Genomic DNA, 22,994 nt, shown 5'->3' on the forward strand with positions numbered 1-22,994 from the left:
AGACGGAAGTGCAGGAGATAAGGGGGGTGATAGGGAACTGTGCCCTCTGCCTGAGCCCCTTGGGGAGCCTGGGGATGCTGCCCAGGCCTCATCCAGAGTTGGAAGCCTGCGGGGGGATCAGGACCTGGAGGGGGAGGGGCTAATGGTAGCCCTAAATCTTCTAGCAGAGGCCCTGGTCATCCTAACCTCCTTCTCAGAGGTTGCCTTCCTAGGGGCCCTGGAGTTGCCCCTCTTGGTTGGAGACCTCCCTCTGGGAACTGGGGGAGCCCCCCTGGAGGTCCCTTCATCCGGATCCACACCCCCTGGGGATCTGGGACTAGCATACCTGCTCCTTGCCGCCTCCGCCATAGTACTTACAGTTGTGCTGACCACCAACCTCTTCTCTCTTTCAGCCGGTTTCAATCTGGTGGATTCAGTCTTCTGTCCTTGAATCCACGCTGTTCCTCTTTCTGCCGCTGATCTGCGGCCCGAGCCACCGGCAGGCACCGCTCTGGAGCCCTCCCCGGATCACCGGCGGAGTTGGTCCTTAAAGAAGCCTCTTCTGGCTTCGCTGGTGCTTTTTGAGCACTTTCGGCGTCCTTAGGAGAACGCCGATCACGCGCTCACTCATGTGCTCAAGATGGCGGCAGCAAGATGGCCCCCGCAATGCAGAGGCTTTCCTCCCCCTCTTACACGACCATCCGGTCGCTTGGGGCGCGAGGGCACGCTAGCAAGCAGCGAGGCTTGGGTTCTAGCAGTGCTGAGCACGGCAGAGGAGGGGTGCAGCGATGCAGTCGATGGACGGAAGGTAAAAATCCACTTGCAAGAAAAAAAAAGCCTGTAGAAAAAAACCTAAATTCTCGAAGCAAAGGGAGAGTCAGAGAAACACTCCTTTTAGGCCGGAGACTGAGGTTAATCTGGGGAGGTCAGGAGGAGGAACGTAGGTGTGGCCTCAAAAGATTACCTTACTTGTGGGTGTTAACATAGTCTCAATAAGAACAAGAATGTACTTATATACGGTTGTTGTTTTTTTTTCTTTTCTCTCTTTTTTCTTTCTTTATATTTTTTTCCCCCTTGGTTTATTTTACTTTTATCAGATTAAACAACACTCGAATAAAGGCATACACCAAGGAGGGAGGTAGAGGGAAAGAAGAGGGAGGAGTAAGGAAGGAGTAAGGGGAATGTAAGGAGGGCGTGTGGGGAGTAAGGGGAGAAGGAAGGTTTGAGGGGAAAGGGAAGTAGGAGGGGAGTGTTAGAGGGAGAAAGGAAAGTTGGAGGGGGTAGATGGGGTGTATGGAGGATGGAAGTGTTAGGTGGGGTTGTGAATGATGAGTTGTGTTTTCTTTTTATTTTGTTTTATTTCATTTTTTTTTCTTTTCTTATAGCAAATACCCTGTATATAAGTGATTGCAAAATGGAATGTGAAAATGAATAAAATATATTTAAAAAAAAAAAATGAAAAAAAAAGATTACCTCAGTCTCCTAGGCAAAAGGGCTGGGTTAATACCCATCTGTTACTCCTCTCACACCTCACTTCGGAAACTGACGCTTCTTGTAAAGGCAAAACCAGCGTCAGGTTGATGCCCAAGGGAATAATCTGAAGAACGCCGTGCGGCGACTAATGCGACAGCCAAGACGGGACACAAGAGCCACAGTGGCGCAGTGCAGGCTAATTCAGCCAACTGCCAGCAGTTCGATTCTCACAGGCTCAGGGCTGACTCAGTTTTCCATCCTTCCAAGGTCCATAAAATGATGATCCAGATTGTTGAGGCCAGAGGCTGACTCTGAAAGCCGCTTAGAGAGGGCTGGAAAGCACTGGGAAGTTGTTATTTGCTTCAACCCATGACAGCTCAGCAACAGGGGGCTCGCCTGTTCCTCCATGGAACTGGAGATACGAGGGAGACACACTTGCCCCATTCCACACTCCTTTTGCAGGCCAAGTGGCCTCTTGTCTGCCAATTCTCTTGGCTGGGGCCCCTTTCATTTCCTTGTCAGAAGGTTATAAAAGATGATCATGTGACCCTGGAACACTGCAACTTTTGAGGTTCGCAAGGAGGGACGCGACCACAGGGTGAACGAAGAACAGACTTTATTACTAAGTTAAGTATGACAGCGATTCAGTCAGAAAACTAGCCCGCCAAACCTTATATACTGGGGCTTCAACCAATAGGAACAGACTTTCAGCCGGCAATAGCCTCCCTCGCGTCCCAACCAATCCGGACGGAGGAGGCTGTTGCTGACCAGCACAAAGGTGCTGAAGTACTAGAAACAGCGAGGCCATTTGCATGGCTTATACATATTAATGAACCTTTGAATATTCAATACCCCTTCCCCCCAGTTCCGCGCATGCTCCCCGGGCATCCATCATAAATAGGAATCAGTTGCCTAGCATCTATGAGCAGTGTTGACGCAGTGGTTAGAGTGCAGCACTGCAAGCTCCTTCTGCTGACGGCCGGCAAACTGCAAGTCACTAAATGAACTGTTGTAAGTCGAGGACTACTAGTGATAGTAAGGAAGTGTTGCCATCTCATAAGAAGGCCCTCAGAGACCTGGGTAGGGGTTGAAACAAGCGGAAGGGGTTCAGCACGAAGCCGCCCTTGATTTGCGTGCTACACCCCCAAAAACCTCAGATCTGTGCTGCACTCTACTGAGTCTGGATCTGGGGAGGCAATTCCCCCTCCCCCCAATGTCTTTTTACCAAGCTGTCTTTCAGGGCAACTGTCAAACCCCACATCAGTCAACCCATCAGCCGTATCTCCTGCTGAGGCCTTCACCTCTTCCAGAGCCGCTCAGTGGAATTTACAGGAAATTTACAGGGAAGCAAAAACAATCAACACGCTGACAAAATATGTTAATTGCTTCCATTATCAGTCAGAGATGCACAGAGTGCTCCCACTGGAGACCTGGAAGGAATTTCTTTCAGCCAGAATCCCATAACCACTACAGGCATTCTCTTCTGATGAAAGGGGAGGGGGTTTCCGATCCCATCATTTAGCTTATAAAGTGGAATTATGAATGAAGGAGAAGCAAACTCGCTAAGGACGTTCAGCTGGCAAGGAGAAAGGCCTGGCCCTGTGAAAGCCACTGAGACCCCTCCCACACTCCTGGCTGGGTTGAGTTGAGATGGCTGGGCTTGGGGGGTTCCCGCAATGTCCATTTCAGCTTTCACCCCACAGAAAATGTGAGGACTGCCAAAGCAGAAGGACAGATGTGGGGGGAACGTCCCAGTAGTGGGCTCCTCATTCTCTCTCCTGAGCTTCTCCTATGCCCTTTCTTCAAGGCATCAGGGCCTCTGCCTCTTTGGTGCCACTTTCTGGCGAAGTGGATTTCTTCCCCAGTCCCAAAACAAGTGCCTGGAGGAGGATCTGGCTGCACAGCCGATAGTTGGGTTTCCCACTGGTCAACGCACAAGCAACTCAGCAACTAACAACCTTCTGTTCTTTCTTTCTCTCTTGTTCGAAGCAATGTAGAGATACACGGATGAGAACTGAAAGCCCACCAGTAACATCAGCCAAGGAGATGATTTCCTAAAAGGTGGGTTATTGGAAACGGAGCTGAAAGGTACAGTGCCCAACCTTCTGTGCAGCTTAATTCCATAATTTTGTGACAGCAGTGAAGAATTACCAAAACAACCTGTGTTTACCAAAGCTCCCAACCGTAAATGAGATTGTGAAGAGTAAAAAAAAATCACATTGATGGAGATGTTTGCTATGCTTCCCCTCCTCTTTCAAGGAAGTTCTTAATATTGTGGATCCTTTCCTTACCTGGTCCACAGACAGTTGATTTAATGCCAGTTTGCTCTAGGACTGGGACTCGGTTGATAGCACCATCAATATGCTGTGTAAATATATCCCAGTCCAGATTGAAGAGACCAAAAGCAAAATCGTCCAACACCTGGAAGAGCAAAATACACATTGCAGACATTAGGCACCAATTGCAACATGTCAGCCGCCAGGAGACGGACACCATAGATATGGTGGCAAATCACAGATCAGATCCCATCCCTGCTCCCTCCCGGCTTTTGAGACACACTTTCTTTTCCAAACTGTTTCTTGTTCCCTGAACTCAGCACCATTATTGAGACCACCTCTGTCCACCAGGAACTTTGCTGGTGGAATAAGTCATAGCATCACACTGTCTACCCTGAAGCTCCAGCACTGACACACTGGAGAAGAGGGATGTGGTGGGTAGGGAATAGAGATAGCTGGGGTGTTGTAGTCAAAACAAAATACTTTCTCTTGGGATCCAAGACATTCCTGCAGGTGCTCGGAAGGAGGGGACTGGAGTCACCTAGCAACTGGACAGTATCCTGATTCGACCATGTGACTGATTATTTTGAGAAAGTGAAAAATGTTTACTTTTAATTAGATGAAAATCACAGAAACCATCAGAGTTGTTTTTCACCTGTGCCAATATGACATATACAACAAACCAGGGGTGGGTTTCAACCGGTTCGCGGTGGTCCCTGCGAACCGGTTGGTCGCCGAACCCGGAAGTAAGTAACTTCCGGGAACGGCGAAGGGCGCGCCCGCCCGCCCGTGGTCCTTACCCGGTTTTGATGAGTTCTGCGCTTCCACGCATGCGCAGGACGCATGCAGCGCCTGCGCGATCGTCCAGGAGCAGCTGGAGCGTCACGCAGATGCTAGTACGCATGCGTGCACCACGCGCGTGCACGAGGACGCCGCCAGCCCCGTTCCAACCGAACCGGTTGGAACGGGGCGAGAAACCCACCCCTGCAACAAACCTATATTTTGAGGAACCTGCCTGCCTCAAGAGTTTTGTTTGCTACAGGTACAGTATGTTATTTGGAACCCTGACAGAGGGCTGGGAGGGACCTTGGAGGTCTTCTAGTCCAACCTGCTGCCACAGGCAGGAGTCCTTGTACCAACTCAGATACATTTGTCCCATTGCTCTCTAACCTCTACTTAAAAACCTCCAGTGATGGAGAACTCACAACTTTGAGAGGCAAAGTGTCATATTGATTAATTGCTCTCAATGTCAGAATTTTTTTCCTTAGTTCTAGGTTGGATCTTTCTTTAAGAAGCTCCCACCCATTACTTGTTTCGCCCTCGGGGGCTTTGGGGAACAAGTCAACGTCCTCATCTCTCTGACAGTCCCTCAATATTGGAAGACCATTATCATGTCCTCCCCCTTTGACATGCTAGACACGTCTAATTCCCTCAACCATTCATCATATGATTTAACCTCCAGCCCCCTTAACCCTCTTTCTTGCTCTTCTTGAGCAAGTCTCTCCAGAGTCTTGGCTTCTCTTTGGTATCATGGTGACCAGAACTGGACGCAGTAGTATTCCAAGTATGGCCCCATATCAGCTCTTCCTAGGATCCTGAATGTCCACCCTTCTCCCAGACTCTTTGCAGACCCAGATGCTGAGAATCGAGGCCTGTTTCCTAGACTGGGAAAAGGCTCCGTACGGACAGCAGTTCTTATGCAATCGGTGCAGATTTCCTCACTTGCTTTGCCTTCGTCAGTTTGCCCTCAGCCGTCAGCCCGGAGCTTCAGGACAGGAGAGAACGCTGGAGGCTCTGCTTCACTGATTAAACCTGGCCGCTCTGATCAATCCGATAAAGCAATGGCCTGTTCCTCTGTGATTAAATCAACCTTTCACCATTAATATTCATGCAAGAAGCTATCCTATGTCTTCTAAATCAGGGCCAAGTCACCACACTTCATTGTCACTGAATGGCAGGCCAAGGCTGCCCGTCATCTTAGGGAAAGGAGGCAAGGAAGGTGGGCCAGGACTGCAAGCAAAGGTAGTTTGAGCTGGGGCAGCACAGTGGTTAGAGTGCAGAACTGCAGGCGACTTCTGCTGACTGCTGGCTGCCTGCAATTTGGCCATTCAAATTTCATCAGCTCAAAGGTTGACTCAGCCTTTTGTCCTTCTGAGGTGGGTAAAATGAGGACCCAGATCGTTGGGGGTAAGAGGCTGACTGTGTAAACCACTTAGAGAGGGCTGTGAAGCACTATGAAGCTGTGTACAAGTCTAATGGCTATTGCTATTGTTGTGCAACCCATTGTGAGGCCTGCAGCCATCTTTTCTTTTAGATCTTTGGCCTGCCACACTTTCTCTAATTCTACTATGCATTTTCTATTGTGAGAAAATGGGAGGGAGGATTGTATGGAGTTAGATGATATGTAGCCATAACAAAATTCTTCCTAGAAAGCCAAGGTCATCCTTTTTCTTTGTACCTCTGCACCTGACCAGAACTGGATGGGAGGAACTGCCAGCATGGCAGAGGGAGATTGGACCATGTGATGGATTTGTGGGTGTGGGGGGAGGATCTTGAACTTTCAACTGGGTGGGGAAAACAGGGAAGCTTTCAGATTCGGGTTTTCCCAGATGTGCCAACATGGCTCTCTTCATAAATTGGAACTTTGAGGAACACTTTGCCTTGAACTCTGATTTATTTTTAGATGCTTTTTGGAACCCCGACATCCATGTTCTTTCTGGCACATGACAGGAACATACCTGGAGCCACCGTGACACCACCCAATGCAGTCCATGTTCCCCAACCTGAGCTCTTCCAAACCTTTGGGACAGAAGAGGAGGTGAAGGAGCCAAACCTCTGCCTTGTGTGCCACGTACGCCCTTTCCTGGATAAGAAGGCTCTCTTTTCCTTCACTCCTGCTCTGGCCATCTCCCGTTTGGACTATTGCTACATGCTCTACATGGGGCTTTCCTTGCAAAGTGCCCAGAAACTTCAGCTGGTAAAAAAGGGGGGCAGGTGAACAATTTTTGGCACCCAAAGAAGGGCACACGTAACACCTCTGTTGCATGAGCTGCACTGGGTGCCAGTCTGCTTGGGGGTTCAGGTGTTGGAATTGGACCTATAAAGCCCTACAGGGCCAGGCTACCTGCGGAACAGATTTTGTCCCGTTACATCAGCCCCTCCCACCCGGTCAGGCAGGGAAGGGACGGTTATGAAGGCCCGGGGAGAGCCTTCTCTGCCATTACCCCCCAGTCCTTACAATATCCGCCCTCCTGAGGTGAGGTGGATCCCCACCCCCCACCCACTGTTGGCCTTGCTTGGGGCGGGGGGATAAGCAGGGGGCTGAGGGGCCACTTAATCCCCTGAAAGCCCTCCCTTCACCTTTTCAGTTGATTTTTAACAGGGCTTATTTATTTTTGCCTCCCTCCAAAAGAATATAATTTTAATTCTTATGCTCTAAATTTATATACTGCAAATGAATAAAGGCAAAGGGGTCCACCCAGCAGCTGTCCAGATGAGACCCTCTTTGCACCTCTGCTTGCCAGGGATCAAAGCTTTCAAAACCAGAGGGTAAATCTTAAATATCTTGGTGAATTTTTGAACACCTGGTTTAGCACCCAGCCCCACCAACAGAGCCCCCAGGCAGCTTCTGCAGCGTTAGCTCTTCCTCCTTCCAATTCCTTCAAAACGCAACACACCTCCTCGCAGAAGACGGGGTTTGACTCATAGCCACCCACAGAAAGGGCATCACCTTGGAGACGCAAATACACGGAGGCATCGTGGTCTCGAACATTCGGCATGTTCTAAAAATAGAACCCAGAGAAAATCAGTGCTCAGCCTCAAAAAGGCTCCCGGGTCAGTATTTTCGCTGGGAAGGGAGCTCCCTCGGTCGCCTCCTGTCCTACGCCTCACTCCCAGGAAGCCAGAGGTGAAGGGCGCCTGGGGGTAAAGACAGAGCGGCCTCTTGCTGGCTGCAGACCGAGAGACCCACTAATCTCAGGTCGCCCAGAGGATCCCTTCCACGTTTGGCTCACCGTCTCCCATCCTGTGGCCTCCACTGAGGCAGGAGCTTCCCTGAGGCTTCTTCCCTTCTGACCACTCCTCTGGAATGGCTGGGAAAGAAGGGACCCCTCTCCAGAAGCACGAATGCTGTTGCCTTCCAAAGGCTGGGGGGGGGCTCCCTCTGCAGAATGGCTGCCAGGATCCTCTCCGGGGACTGTGGGAGCCACAGGGCGATGACCCTGAAGGGCCAGGCTGGGGAAGGTGCTCCACAGCCCTCCAGTGCCTCCACATTTGACATTCCTGGCCTTCAACTGATAACCTGTTTCAGGGTCTCCCTTTTTTCAGCACTGGGCAAGATGGCTGCTTTTCCATCTCTCTCCCAGGAATGTCCAACTCCCAAAATATGTCTGGCAAGTTTAAACAGTGGCCCAAGCGAGAGTCCCTCTCTTGATTGGTTCCCACCTGTTGCTTCTTCCCCTGCCTTCAAGTGCTTTGGAAAAAAGCTTGACTCCCTCTTCTTTGTGGCAGCTCTTCAAATATTTACTGTCTCCCCTGGTCCTTCTTTTCACTAGAGTAGACACACGCAACTCCTACAACTGGTTTTCCTATGTTTTAGCCTCCAGCCCCTTTCTTATCTTTGTTGCTCTCCTCTGCCCTCTTCCCAGAGTCTGTATTGCAGCACCCAAAACTGGACACAATATTCCAAGTGTGGTTTTATCAGTGCGGTATAAAGCAATACTAACACTTTGCATGATCTTTATTCTATTCCCCTGTTAATGCAGCCTAGGACTTCACTGGACTTTTTTTTTTTTTTTTTTTTTGGATGGCTACAGCACACTCTGGCGGATATTTAAGTGGACTGGAACTCCTAAATCCCTCTGGCAGTTGCTGCGACTGAACCAGGTACCCCCTATTATCTACCTGTGCATTTGGTTTGCCTTGCCCAAGTGTAAAATCTTGTTTGTCTCACCCCTGAATTTCACTGCACACAGCCCTCATAAGAGGGAACGGTCTGGAAGGGGGGCTGTGGGGCCTTGCAGAGCTTCCCCAGTGGAGGGTGAGCTCCTGTGTCGATCTTCCGCCCATGATCCCCCAAGGCCACAGGGCTAGGAATGCTCGCCCCTCTCTGCCCTTCACACACACACACATGCCTTTTTGTGGGGGTATCCTTAACCAGCCTTGGAGGGACCTCTAGTGGCAGAACCTGGATCTCCTGTGGGCAACCTGCACTTCAGGGCCTCTTCAAAATGGTTTCCACTAAGCCTTTTTTCAAATATTCTTACTGTGTTCTTGTGAAACATGCATTATAAATTCTGTATTTTGATATTGGTGTTTGCACAGTATACACTAACATTCAGGTAACCTAGATCTTAAATAATGGTTGGAAACTGATCAAAGAGAGAAGCAACCTGAAATTAAGGAGAAACTTCCTAACTGTGAAGACAACGAACTAGTGGAACGGCTCGCCACCAGAAGTTGTGGGTGCTCCATCACTGGGAGATTTTAAGAAGAGAGACTGTTTGAAATGGTATAAGTTCTCCTGCTTGAGAAGAGGGCTGGACTAGAAGACCTCCATGGTTCATTCTATTCTGTTCTACTCCTATTCCTATTCCCTTATTAATTTGCTTTTTTTTTCTTCATCATGCACCAATGGGATATCGTTACTTAAGACAGAAAACCTTGTAACCCAACAAACAATTTCCTGTCATACACATGCTCACCTCCATAATTTAATCACACACACCGTGCCCACTGCGCATGCACTCGTGACCCCCCTGCTGCCCTGCACACACGTCTTTCTTGGAGCCTGGGGAGGGCGAAAAAGGCCTCCCCCGCCCCACCTCCCGAAGCAGGAAATGGACCATTTTCCGACTTCCGGTGGGCCCGGTAGGTCCGTTTTTCACCCTCCCTAGGCTCCAGGGGCTTTCTAGGAGCCTGAGGAGGGCGAACAATGGCCCAACACACAAAACGGAAGTTTGAAAACAAACTTCCAGTTTGCACATTGGGCTGTTTTTGGCAGCCCAAAATCATTCCGAAAATCAAAGCCAAAAATCAGCTGGCCAGGACACGCATGCACACTGGAGCTAACAGGGCAAAGCCTTGCATGCCCTCAGAAATGGCTCCGACATAGATTTGCCATCACGGCCCTATACCATTCCAGACCAATGGCTATCCAGTCTTTTGTTAAAAACCTCAAGTGATGAAGCACCCACAACTCTGAAGGCAACTTTTGTTCCACTTGTTAACTGTCCTCACTCCCTGTTAGGAAGTTTCTCCTCAGTTCCAGGTTGCTTCTCTCCTTGAGTAGTTTCCATCCATTGTTTCTTCTCTTGCCTTGTGGTGCTTTGGAAAATAAGTTGACCCCTTCCTCTTCTTTGTGGCAAATACTGGAATACTACTATCATGTCCCCCCTAATTCTTCTTTTCTCTAGACTGGCCATTCCCAATACCTGCAACTTTTCTTCATATGTTTTTGTCTCCAGACCTTTAATCATCTCAGCTGCTCTTCTTTGCTCTTTTTCCAAAGTCTCAACATCTTTTTTGTAATTTGGTGACCAAAACTGGATGCATTATTCCAGGTGTGGCCTTTACCAAGGCTTTATAAAACAGTATAATACTTAATGTGTTTTTGTTTCTATGGCTCTGTTTATACAACCAAGGATTGTATTAGCTTTTTTGGCTGCTGCTATAACTCGCTGGCTTATGTTTAAATGATCATCCATCCAAGGTCCCTCTCACAGTGACGGTTTTTGAGCCAGGTCTCGCCTAATCTGTACTTGCAGCTTTGGTTTTTCCTGCCCAGGTGCAAAACTTTGCTTTTCTCCACATTAAATGTCATGTTGTTGGATAGGGCCCATTGTTCAAGTTTGCCAAGATCTTTTTGGATCCTGAGCTTGTCTTCTGGGATGTTGGCTAGTCCTGCCAGGTTATTGTCATCTGCAAATTTGATGAGTTCCCCTTCCATTCCCTTATCTAATTTATGAATTTATGAAAGTCATTTATAAAAGTCATCTAAGTCATTTATTGTCCCTGGAAGTTAATCCTATTTGCTATCTGCCCATTGCTCCAGCTGGCCAAAATCCTCCTGAATCTGCCACCATCTTCTATTTCTCCTACGCTTCAATTAGGTGGAAAGAATTCAGAGGCCTGAATAGAAAATGAGAAGCACATGAAAAGCAACTGGATGTCTTGGTGGATCACAAGCCGAGTCAGTAGCTTAATCCAGTTGCAAAAGCAAAAAAGCAAATTTGATCTTTGGCTGAAGTAAAACATCAACATCGAGAGCGATCATCAAATCTCCGCTTCCTGTGTTGCTCACACCACATCATTTTAGGGTTTGATGCTAACAAACTGACATGTGCCCAGTGGGAAGCAACCCAGGTGACAAAAAGCCATGGGAGAAAAAAGGTTCTCAGAATGCAGAACAATCGAGTTGGACGGGGCCTTTGAGTCTTTTAGTCCAACCCCCTGCTCAAGCAGGAGACCTTGCACCTTTTCAGTAAGAGTCGGGATCTCATGCAGAATTAGTAGTGCTTTATAAAACCTTAGTGAGACCCACATCTGGAATACCGCATCCAATTTCATAGAAACTGGATTTCATAAGAGTTTTCATGGAAAACTTTCTGATTTTCTAGGCTTCCAAAATTCCGTATAAATGCTAAAGTTATGGTATGCTTTACATTAAAAAAATAGATATTCCTGCAAGCAAGATTAAGTATAAAAACTTCCTCCTGCCCAGTAAATAGTGGGAAGCAGACAGGAAGCCAGATGAATAGACAGGAAAATTCAGGTTCCCCCCAGGAAGCCTCATGGAGTCACATTTACAGTTCAGGGAGGTGGGGGGGAGGGTAACAATCCTACTCTGAGGAGGAGGGGAGACCCTCTGAGCTGCATGTCCCACTGTGCAAAAACACTTAGAATGAAGGGAAGGACCTGAATAGCTCACAGCCCCTATTGCTACTAATGTTTGATCTGCCCACCAGGACAGAAACTCTGAGAGTGCAAACCCCCGCCCCCAAGAACTGACCTGAATCCCCTCGATCTTCTCTGTCACCACATAGGCATGGTGCATGGCCACCAGGGGCACCTGGACGCCAGCCATTTCCCCCAGGGCTTGGGCCCACACACCTGTGGGAGAAGGAAAACAACTGCCGTCATCCAAAGGGCCTGGGGGGGGGGGGACTTGGCTTTGAAGAGGAAGCAGAGGAAGGGAAGCCAGGGCAGGAAGGGCCTGGCTGGGTAACCCTTGCAGGCTCATTGCTGCTGGTGGATTAGGAAGCTCCATTGACTTAGGTTAATGTTCTGATGAGAGCACAGAAGAGGGAGGTCAAACCTGTCATCTTCTCTCCTTTGCTGACTGGGTCATGAACTCAGGGAAGGGTGGCCACACCAGCAGTGAGCCAGTAAACAAGGGGAGCAGGTAAGGATTTTACACCGGTGCAAACTCATCTCCCAATTGGAAGAGAAAGTGACAGGAGTTGAAAAAAGGGCTGCTCCACTTGAAAAGCCTCAGGGAGGGGGAAAAAGGTCCCGGATGGCCAGGTGTTGTAACACTTTATACTGCACTGGTAAGGCCACAATTGGAAGACAGTAATGCAAACAGTTCTAGTCACAGCAAAAAATAAATAAATGCTGACGCTATAGAAAGAATGCAGAGAAGGGAGAACAAAGAGGACTAGGAGACTGGAGGTTAAAACATGCAATGAACAGTTGCAGGGACTGGATAGGTCTCGTCTAACCAAGGGAAGCGCTAGAGGTGACATGACAGCATTTGAGGGGCTGTCAGAGAAAAAAGGAGATTGAGCCAAAGTCCCTGAGAGTGCAAGATTGTTCAAGAGAAATCCAACCTAGAACTACAGAGAAACTTCATGTCAGTGAGAACCATTGGTCAGTGGAATGGCTTGCCTTTACAAGTTGTGGATTCCCCATCACTGGAGGAGGTTCTCAAGAAGAGACTGGACAGCCACTTGCCCAGAATGGCCTAGGATCTCCTGTTTGAGCTGTGAGCGGTGAAGTAGAAGACCTCCAAGGGCCCTTCCAACCCTGTTATGCTGTGTTCTAGCTTCTTCACAACCTCTTGGCATCTTGCCATCCTCACCAAGCAGCTTTCAATCTTCTTCCTTTCCCTTCTCATTTTGACAACAATGATAATAAGTCCAGTCTCCACCACAGAATCTCCCTGGTTCTTCACAGATCAAGGCTTCCATGCAGAAACCCAAGCTGAACAGTTAATTCTCACTTTTTTTAATAATGAACTCAGAGATGGGGTTAGCTTAGATTTTTATAGGAAAAGAGAGCTGCGTGTGGACTTCAGATGTCTACCTCCAGCAAAAAAAAGTATCAATTTTGGGGAAAAGATGAGGACTAATGAAGGATTTGTCTGGTAGCTAAAGGGGCTATAATGGTTAGCATGGAGTAGTAGCACTGCCTACTGAGGCTTGACTTCCGAAGACCAAACCCCCACTGTAGGGAGGAGGAACCGACCAGGTGGTTCCGCCCCAGGCAACTTATGGACCCTTTGAGGTTCCAGACGGAGCTTGGGGTTATTCCTGATACTCTCGCCCACAGTCCGGTAGAGACTCTGGTTGCTGCCTGGCATTCGGCAGCATCGGAGACCCTCGACCGGATTGCGCCACTACGGCCCCTCCGAGGCGGCAGATCCCGGAGGCCTCCTTGGTTCACCGAGGAGCTCCGGGAGAGGAAGCGCCGGAGGAGACGCCTAGAGCACCTGTGGAGGTCCGATAAATCCGAATCGAACCGAGCACTCTTAACAACCTGCACCAAGGAGTACATCAGGGCACTTAGGGCAGCAAAGAGATCTTATATTGCCACCTTGGTTGCGTCCGCCGAGTCCCGTCCAGCCGCCCTGTTTAGGATAACCTGTTCCCTCTTAAATAAGAGGGATACGGGGGACCCCTTGCAGGGTAGGGCTGAAGACTATGCCCAGTTCTTGGCGGACAAAGTTGCTCGGTTTCGATCGGATTTGGACTCCACCTTTGCAGAGCCAGCCGAGACACGAGAGGACGATTTGGTAGGCCATCGCTGGGTTGAGTTTCAGGATGTTACCCCCGGGGACGTGGACAAGGCCATGAGGGCTGTGAGTGCCTCCACCTGTGTACTGGACCCGTGTCCCTCCTGGCTGGTTGCTAACAGCAGGGAGGTGACACGGGGCTGGATCCAAGCGGTTATTACCGCCTCGCTTCGGGAGGGGCACTTCCCCGCTGCACTTAAAACGGCGGTGGTGAGACCCCTCCTGAAGAAACCATCTTTGGATCCAGCTGTACTTAACAACTATCGTCCAGTCTCCAACCTCCCCTTTATTGGGAAGGTTGTTGAGAAGGTGGTGGCCTACCAGCTCCAGCGGTCCTTGAAGGAAGCCGACTACCTGGACCCCTTCCAGTCCGGCTTCAGACCTGGTTACAGCACAGAAACCGCTTTGGTCGCATTGACCGATGATCTCTGGAGAGCCAGGGATGGAGGCCACGCCTCCATCTTGGTTCTCCTTGACCTCTCGGCGGCTTTCGATACCATCGACCATGGTATCCTTCTGCGACGACTGCGGGAGGTGGGGGTGGGAGGCACTGTTTTGCAGTGGTTCTCCTCCTACCTCTCGGACAGGTCGCAGTCGGTGTTGGTTGGGGGACAGAGATCGACCATGAGGCCCCTAACATATGGGGTGCCGCAGGGGTCGGTCCTGTCCCCCGTACTATTTAACATCTACATGAAACCGCTGGGCGAGATCATTCGGAGGCACGGGATAAGATACCACCAATATGCGGACGATACGCAGCTGTATCTGTCCGCCCCGTGCCAACTCAATGAAGCGGTGGATGTGATGAACCAGGGACTTGAAGCTGTTAGGGACTGGATGAGGGCTAACAAGCTTGTACTCAACCCAGAAAAGACCGAGTGGCTGTTGTGTTTCCCTCCCAAAAATTTGGCTAGTGTTCCACCACTCAGGCTGGGGGGTCAAATTTTACACCCCTCAGACAGGGTTCGCAACTTGGGAGTCCTCCTGGACCCACAGCTGACCTTTGATCACCACCTGTCGGCTGTGACCAGGGGAGCATTTGCCCAGGTTCGCCTGGTGCGCCAGTTGCGACCCTACCTGAATCAGGAGGCTCTCACAACAGTCACTCGCGCCCTCGTGACCTCTAGGCTGGAATACTGCAATGTGCTCTACATGGGGCTGCCCTTGAAGAGCATCCGGCGGCTTCAGCTAGTCCAGAATGCGGCCGCGCGAGTGATTGTGGGTGCACCTCGGTTCGCCCACATAACACCTATCCTCCGCGAGCTGCACTGGCTACCTGTTGATCTCCGTGTGCGCTTCAAGGTGCTTCTTACTACCTACAAAGCCTTTCATGGTAGTGGATCTGCGTACTTGGGAGACCGCCTCCTGCCAATCACCTCCTCTCGACCCATAAGATTGCACAGATTAGGCCTCCTCCGAGTGCCATCTGCCAGCCAGTGCCGGCTGGCAACTACGCGGAGGAGAGCCTTTTCAGTAGCAGCTCCGACCCTCTGGAATGATCTCCCCGTGGAGATTCGTACCCTCACCACCCTTCAGACCTTCCGCACAGCCCTCAAGATCTGGCTATCCCGCCAGGCCTGGGGGTAAGACCATAGTCCACCCCCACCCGAATGTTGTATGAATGTTGCTTGGTTTTAATTATATATTGTGTTTTTATGTTATTGTATGTCTCCCCCTCCCATACAAGTTGTTAGCCGCCCTGAGTCCCCTCAGGGAAAAGGGCGGCCTATAAATAAACTCAACTCAAATATCTCCAGTGGCTACTGAGGATAGCTGCCATTTGGTTTCTACCCAGAGTAAAGTTAGTGTTAAACCTAAAATGGAATAGTAGACATTCTTTTAACAGAATAACAGTGTTGGAGCATTCACAACTTCTGGAGGCAAGTTGTTCCACTGATTAATTGTTCTCACTGTCAGGAAATTTCTCCTTAGTTCCAAGTTGCTTCTCTCCTTGATGAGTTTCCATATAATGACCAGCACAGAAAGGGCATAGATGCAGGAAACATGCCTCTGTTAGGCTCAGATCAGGATAGATTTCTTGCTTAAGGAACAAAGGTCTGGAGGAAAAAATGGGCTCTTTGCCTGCTTAGAAAAGGGGGGGGGCAACCTGTCCCACATAAGCTTGCAAACCAATCAGCAATGCTGAAGTAAAACTTCCTGCTGCTCCGATGGGATTTGGCTGATACTGAAAACTGAATAGAGAGAAAAGCAAGCTGCAACTTATGCAGCCTTGCCTGGCCAGGCACATCATGGACCCCCATATCCATAACCCATGCTGACCGCTTGGCCTGGACTCCGCTTGGCCCCCTTGGCTTTCCTCCACCGATCCTTAGCTTTTCTTTCCTGGAGACCCTGTCCGGTCTCCTCTTGGAAACCTGCAGGGATGGAGCACCCACCACCCCTGGAGGGAAGCCCTTCCACTGACTGACGGTTCTCACGGTTAGGAAATGTGTCCTTAGTTCTAGGTTGGATCATCTTCCATCCGTTACTTCTTGTCCTGCCTTCAGGTGCTTTGGAGAATAGGTTGACCCCCCTCTTCTCTGGGGCAGCCCGCCAAATCTTGGAAGACTGTTGGAAGAGTATCAGCTGCAAAATGCAGTGGGGGCAGAGGCTCTAGACGGCACAGCTTTTGTTTTTGTGGCACTGGTTGTGCCTGCGTTCAATTCAAAGGGCCGGTTCTATCCGGGACCGAAGAGCCAAGGTGGCGAGGTGGTTAAATGCAGCACTGCAGGCTACTGCTAGATCAGCAGGTCAGCGGTTCAAATCTCACCGGCTCAGGGTTGACTCAGCCTTCCATCCTTCCGAGGTGGGTAAAATGAGGACCCAGATTGTTGGGGGCAATATGCTGACTCTCTGTAAACCACTTAGAGAGGGCTGAAAGCCCTATGAAGCGGTATATAAGTCTACTGCTATTGCTATTGCTATTGCTATTTTGGCCTTTAAAGTCCTTCATCTTCATTGAATGACCCCATAATCCCCTGTGGGGTGAAGTCGGGGCAACTGAATCACAAGCCTCCACGACGCTCCAGCTGCTCAGCGGAGTGTCATGCAGGCGCTGTACACACCGTGCCGGAACGCCGAAGACTTAAAAGACCAGTAAGGAGCTCGGGCAGGTGGGTGGGCCCTCCGAAGCACCATACCGGAACGGTATCCGGTGCTCCGGGCAGGCTCTGGTACGCCCATACCAGGGAGTACCACCTGCAACCCACCACTGAACTGAATGGAGATGAGTATTTACTGACCGGATGCCCTTCCTGTTGCCAATCCAGAGGGTTTTTTCAGCAGGTATAGTCTCATTGTGCCGAGAGAGAGAAATAACTGCTTCTATCTAGGATCGAACTCACAGCCCCCTGATTGGGAGGCAAGAACTCCACCTCTAGGCCCCCAAACCACTCCTTTAAAGCTCTTCAAAGAGCAAGATTATTTGTGGAACCACCCTCACCAATTACACCTGTCCATACCTCCCCCCCCCACCCCCGAGGTCTGGCAGAGAAGGTGTGTTGCGTGCAAAAGGATTTCATGGATGGCAGACAGGAGACGGGAGGTTTCTGCCAGGAGACTCCTCTGTAGAAACCCCCCCCCCCCCAGTGAGATTGGCCCCATCTTTGACATCCCTCCAGAAGGCTCTCAAAATGTATTTGGGAGAATCTCAGAAAGATGGTGGTTTACAGAGATGGCTGCCTTGTCTTTACCAGCAGCCTTTCTCCACTCTCTTGCGATTATTAATAGTGTTAGGTTTTTTTACTCCACTTATTTTAATATTTAAGTTTTACAATAGTTGTACCATTTCTCTGTGAGAGGGCAGCTACAGCAACACGATTAAACATAAACTAAAATTTGAGGAACTCCTTTTCCCCACTACCTGATCCTGGCACGGAACCCAACCTATGCCAGTCCTAAGCTGGCTAAAGGGCAGGAGTGCCAGCCCTTCCTTCATGGGTGCCTTCCTTACCACAGCAGTTGACCACGCAGGATGTCTGGATGGCTCCCTGTTTGGTCAGCACAGCTGCCACCCGTGGGACCCCAAAGTCATCCGTCCTGACTTCAATGCCAGTCACAGGGCAGTTTTCAATCACCTAGAAAAACAAGCGGACAAGAGGCGTATGAACAGGGCCTGCTCCTCTGCTCTGGATTCGGTTTCTAAACCAGGAGCCAGGCGATCCCTCTTCTGTGATGATCCCTGCATGGTTCAGAGGGCATCTGGCACAGGATTTACGGCTGCTCACAAAGGCTTCCAATGCTCCTTCTCATGGCTTTTGTAACTCAGAAAAGTTGCTATCAGAATCCTGCAGATGTTTTGCCACCGCAGATTGGCGAGGCTCTCCTCCTGCACTGATCCAACCCTGGGCAGCCCTGCTGCTCAGAGGTAACGGAAAGGGCTTCACATCGTATGATCCATCCAGTAACTCCTATGGGTACTGGTGGTGTCAGTCATATTCCTTTTAGGATCTTTGGCCTGCAACACACACTCTCTCTCTCTTTACTATGCTGTTTCATTAGTTGGGAGGGGGAATAGTAAGGAGTAGAATTGTAGAATGTGTTGTTGTCAAAATAAAACATTCCTTTCTAGAAGCCCAAGGTCATCCTTTGTCTCCGCACCTCTGCACCCGACCGGAACTAGATGGGTGGAAGCTGTCAGCATGGTAGTGGGAGATTGGACCATGGGGTGGACTTGTGGGTGTGGGGACAAGATCATGAACTTTCAACTGGGTGGGAATCCCAGGAAGCTTTCAGATTCGGGTTTTCCACAGATGTGCCAACTTGTCTCTCTTAATAAATTGGAAGTTCGAGGAAAGCTTTGCCTTGGACTCTGATTTAATTTTGGATGATATTTGGAACGCTGACAGGTGGTCCTTGACATGACCGGTTGCTCAGTGACCATCAGAAGTTGCAGTGGACATTTCCTCACCCCGAGCTACTTATGACCTGGTTTCAGAGTTCTGATGTCTGTCCTACCCCTACGGTGACATGGTTTATTTTATTTAGAAAATGTATATAGTCGCCTTACTCGCTCACAGAAACTCCAGGTGGCTTATAAGCAATAAAAACACAGTATAGAAAAAATAAATTTAAAATAAATTTAAATGCATTTGGTGCTTGGCGAGTGGCTCACAGGGACACCTGACCACAATGTGTGCCTTTTTCTTTTTGACTGAAAACCAGTGTTTCCACTAAAATTCTCTCATTGGTGTAAGGTGTTTGCTTAACCACCCCAGCATTTGCTTAATAACCACCGCAAAAAGATCACAAAACCGGGCATGGTCACATGGCGAGAAGCTTAATGACCAGCAGACTTTACAACCCTACTTCCAGACTCAATTATGGTCATAACTCAAGGACCAATCAAAAGACGCATATTGTTCTACAGGAGCAAGAGGCAACAATTCAAAAGACAGGGGGAGGGGACTTGGGGGGGAGGGACGGGGTGTTTGTGAAGCCAGACCTTGAAGAACACGTGACTCACCTGGAAGGGCAGCAAGGAAACTCCTCCCCCCCCAGGCCACCCCCCCTCCCCACTCCTCTCTGTCCCTGGGCAGTAAGAGACATCATTGCTTGTTCGACTTCAGGGCTGGCTGGCACGAGCTCTGCCTGCCCAACCTAAGCTGGAGAAAATGGAAATATCGACCATGAAGCTGACCTGACTGAAGCCATTTTGAAGCAATAGCAATAGCAGTAGACTTATATACCGCTTCATAGGGCTTTCAGCCCTCTCTAAGCGGTTTACAGAGAGTCAGCATATTGCCCCCAACAATCTGGGTCCTCATTTTACCCACCTCGGAAGGATGGAAGGCTGAGTCAACCCTGAGCCGGTGGGATTTGAACCGTTGAACTGCTGATCTAGCAGTAGCCTGCAGTGCTGCATTTAACCACTGCGCCACCTTGGCTCTTCAGTGTTGCCACACGGGAGCTGAGGAATAGGGAGGGGGGCAATAGCCAAAACAAAATACTTTCTCCCGGGAACCAAGGACATTCCCACAAGTGGCCAGAGAGAGGAGGAGTGAAGTTGCCAGGCAACTGGACAGAACCTTGATTGGACCATGTGACTGACTGACTGGGACAAGGGAGAAACTTTTACTTTTAATTAGGTGAAAACCGTGGGAACGTTCAGAGTCGGTTTTCACCAGTCTGTGCCAATATGATATGGCCAATAAATCAATTCTTTGAGGACTCCACCTGCCTGGGAGTTCTGTTTGCTATGAGTGTATTACTTGGAAGGAAGAACTGCTACACTGTTTGTTACGCTTGCCCTCTGCTGCTTCTCCAAATGCTTTGCTGGCAAAACTAGGTCCCTGTCAGCATTTGAATGTTCTCGTATTTCCTAGAAAGGCTGCATAGGCAAGAGCTCCTGGTTTAGGTATGGTTGAGGGGGCCCCAGGGATGTGTCCCTCACCATGAGGTTGCCTTGCAAAAAGGACAGAAGAGGGCCCTTCTTCCATCATCATGCTTGATATTCTCCCTAAGGAGCTCATATTATCTCACTGCCATCAGGCAAGTGGTTTTATCTCCACTAAGGTTTTAAATGGCTCAAAGACCCTACCAGAGCCCCGCGGTTGCTGGCTGCCCGAGTGAGACACGTGCAGGTCCCTGCAGGATCCATTGTGCCATCCTCCGGGACGTAGAGAGTTCCGTAGAGGTCGTCCACATTCATCAAGGGGTAGAGCTCTTTGGTCTCCTCCGGAGACAGGACATGCGATTCAATGCCAAAAACTTTGCCCAGCTGCAAAAGAAGAGACGAAATTTCCAGAGCAGCCTCCAAAGGGAGCAATCCAAGGACCCACACAAACAGGCAGGAAAGCTACAGAGGCCTTGCCCGGCACAGGGCAGGCAACCCTCAAAGCCCTTCGGGATAAAGTCTGCTCCAATGGTGCACAGGCGGATGGGCTACTACTGGCTGCAGGCAAAGTTTCCCAGTCAGGGGAGACCCTGGGAGAAATGGGGCAGCATCACTTCCTCTCTGGCACTGCCATCTCCCCTGTCCCAGCAGACTGAGAGAGGGCCTGCAGGAGCTCCAAGCCTTGGCTGAGGCTGGCAAGGGAGCTCCAGGCTGCAAGAGGTGCCAAGCAGGCCAACCAAGCTGGCTACAGCTCCTTTCCCAGAAAGAGAAGAGATGGAGGGGAGGGAATCTCTACACTCCTCAGAAGGGATTTCCTGCCAAAGAAGCCGCTTGATACAGGAGGCACAGAGGATGAAGCCATTCATGAATCGCAGGCTACGTATTGCCTCCTTCCTGTAAGAACCTCCAAATGTGCCTGGCTATCCATCAATGAAGAATGAGCTGGATGGGGCCCTGGTCCATGCTGAGTGCCTGCTGCCGAATGAGTGTGGCACCTCAGACGGGCCTATTTGCACAAGGGTCAACCCTGATGCTCCGGGAACCTCTCAGCCAGCTCCTGCAAAAGGATCCAGAATCTGGTGGCCATGCATTCTGTAGAGAGTAAGCAAGATGGCCTCAATACGAGACATGTAGGAACCTTTCTCTAAGCAAAAGGACTTAAACATGTTTTAAATCCAGAACATCCCAACCTCATTCAAAAACAGCCGATCTGACAGAGTTGGAAGGGACCATGGAGGTCCTCCAGCCCAACCCACTACTCAAGCAGGAGACCCTCTACTCTTCTGGACAAACGGATGTCCTGTCTCTTCTTCCCTGGGATGGAGCACCCACAACTTCAGCAGGGGAGCCGTTCCCTGTTTAATTGTTCTCACTGTCAGGAAGTTTCTCCTTAAGAAGGGGAGGAAGCACATCACAAACTGGGTTTGCCAGAAACTCAGTGAACAGAGTTTTAGCCTTTCTGTGGAGTTGATTCCTGGACTTTTTGTTAGTTAAGTCTCATATATACTAGGAAAAATTTACTGGACTCCCTTTCTGTAAGTACAGTTCTGGTTTCTGTTATATAAACCAGCTGTCAAATTTGAATCAAACCTGGCAGCAGTCATTTTTCTGTTCCTCAGTTGCCCCACAAAGGTGGACACCAGTCCTACCTCCCCCCTTGTTGTGCCTGTGTGCTTTCAGAAGTGGGAACCTCCTAGATCCAGAGGGATCTGCATCCTATCACTTTCTCCAAATCCCCATGATGAAGAGATCCATAGAATTTACAGGTGACCTACAGAGGGCACCTCCATCTGCCCTCCGGAACCTCTTTTAAGGCCAAAAGCACAGAGCTCGTGAAGAGTCAGAAAGAAGCAGAGGGACAGGTGGACAAAGCCACTCAGAAGGTTTAAGGGAAGCCAACATAAAAGGAAGAGGCTGTTGAGGAGAAGGATCTCCAGAAAGGACCAGAGAGATGATGCCAACACTCGAGCAGCAGGCTGGCGGCTTCCTACTTACCGACATGAGTCTCTTGTACTCGTCCAGCCTCTGCTTGTTGGAAGCAATGAAGAGTCCTCCGTTTTGGATCCAGCCCGTGTGAAGGCCCGTCTCTTCCTCCAGCTCCCGGCTGACCACATTGCGGGTGTGAGTCAAGAGCTCCACCTCCACATCACTTGGGCGCAACTGCCACAAGAGCCCTGGGGAAGGGGAAGGCAAGGACGGAAGGCCATGAGACACAACTGGGCCACATGCCCGCAGGGTTTTCTGAAGGGGTCCCAAGGGAGGAGCATCCCCTTGAAATACCCAACACTCATTCTCTGACTTCCACATTTGCAAAAGTCTTCCTACCAGAAACACCTTCAGGATTGATTATTTGTTTGTTTGTTTGACTTGTCTGCCACCCTGTTGGCCTAGTTATTCCCAGGTCCAGCCTGAGGATCCTTCCCTTCAGATCTGGTGGTACCAAGAACAATCAGATTGAAAGCCCAGGAATGTCTTTGATCTGCTGCATGTCAACCCTGAAGCTGATCTGACCAAAGCCATGTTTCACTGTTTCAGTGCTGCCACACTGGAGCCGAGGGATAGGGAGGGAGGATTTGAGACAGAGGGGATTCTGTAGCCAAAACAAAATATTTTCTCTTGTGAACCAAGGATGTTCTCACACCTGGTCAGAGGAAAGCGGAGTGATGCTACCTGGTTGCCAGCCCGTTCTGTGATTGGACTATGTGACTGATTGTTTTGAGAAAGTAGAAAAACTTTTATTTTTAATTAGGTGAAAACCGCGGGAGGCTTCAGAGTCGGTTTTTATTCTTCCACAGAGTTCTCAAGATCATGAAAACTAATAGTACTGCTCTATATGGTGTTAGTGAAGTCACACTTGGAATACAGCATCTACTTCTGGCCACTATGGTACACAAAATATGCTGAAACCCTAGAAAAGAGA

The 22,994-nt window shown here is 49.7% G+C and overlaps 1 protein-coding gene across 5 annotated transcripts in view; it reads right to left on the reverse strand.

Annotated features, from left to right (window-relative positions):
- Nucleotides 1-22,994, reverse strand: part of SARDH (sarcosine dehydrogenase) — a 62,225-nt gene that overhangs the window by 32,678 nt on the left and 6,553 nt on the right. For all 5 annotated transcript variants that reach the window (XM_087704479.1, XM_087704477.1, XM_087704476.1 and 2 more), the window contains 6 exons: nt 22,070-22,248; nt 20,279-20,458; nt 17,693-17,816; nt 11,737-11,837; nt 7,406-7,510; nt 3,744-3,873 (listed from right to left, as the gene is read on the reverse strand). In XM_087704479.1, coding sequence (XP_087560605.1) covers nt 3,744-3,873; nt 7,406-7,510; nt 11,737-11,837; nt 17,693-17,816; nt 20,279-20,458; nt 22,070-22,248 — 819 coding nt within the window. The remainder of the gene's footprint in view (nt 1-3,743; nt 3,874-7,405; nt 7,511-11,736; nt 11,838-17,692; nt 17,817-20,278; nt 20,459-22,069; nt 22,249-22,994) is intronic.

Source organism: Thamnophis sirtalis, unplaced genomic scaffold (assembly GCF_051295495.1).
Source record: "Thamnophis sirtalis isolate CommonGarterSnake01/CBP01778 unplaced genomic scaffold, rThaSir2_p1.2 scaffold_2, whole genome shotgun sequence".
Lineage (NCBI taxonomy): Eukaryota > Metazoa > Chordata > Lepidosauria > Squamata > Natricidae > Thamnophis > Thamnophis sirtalis.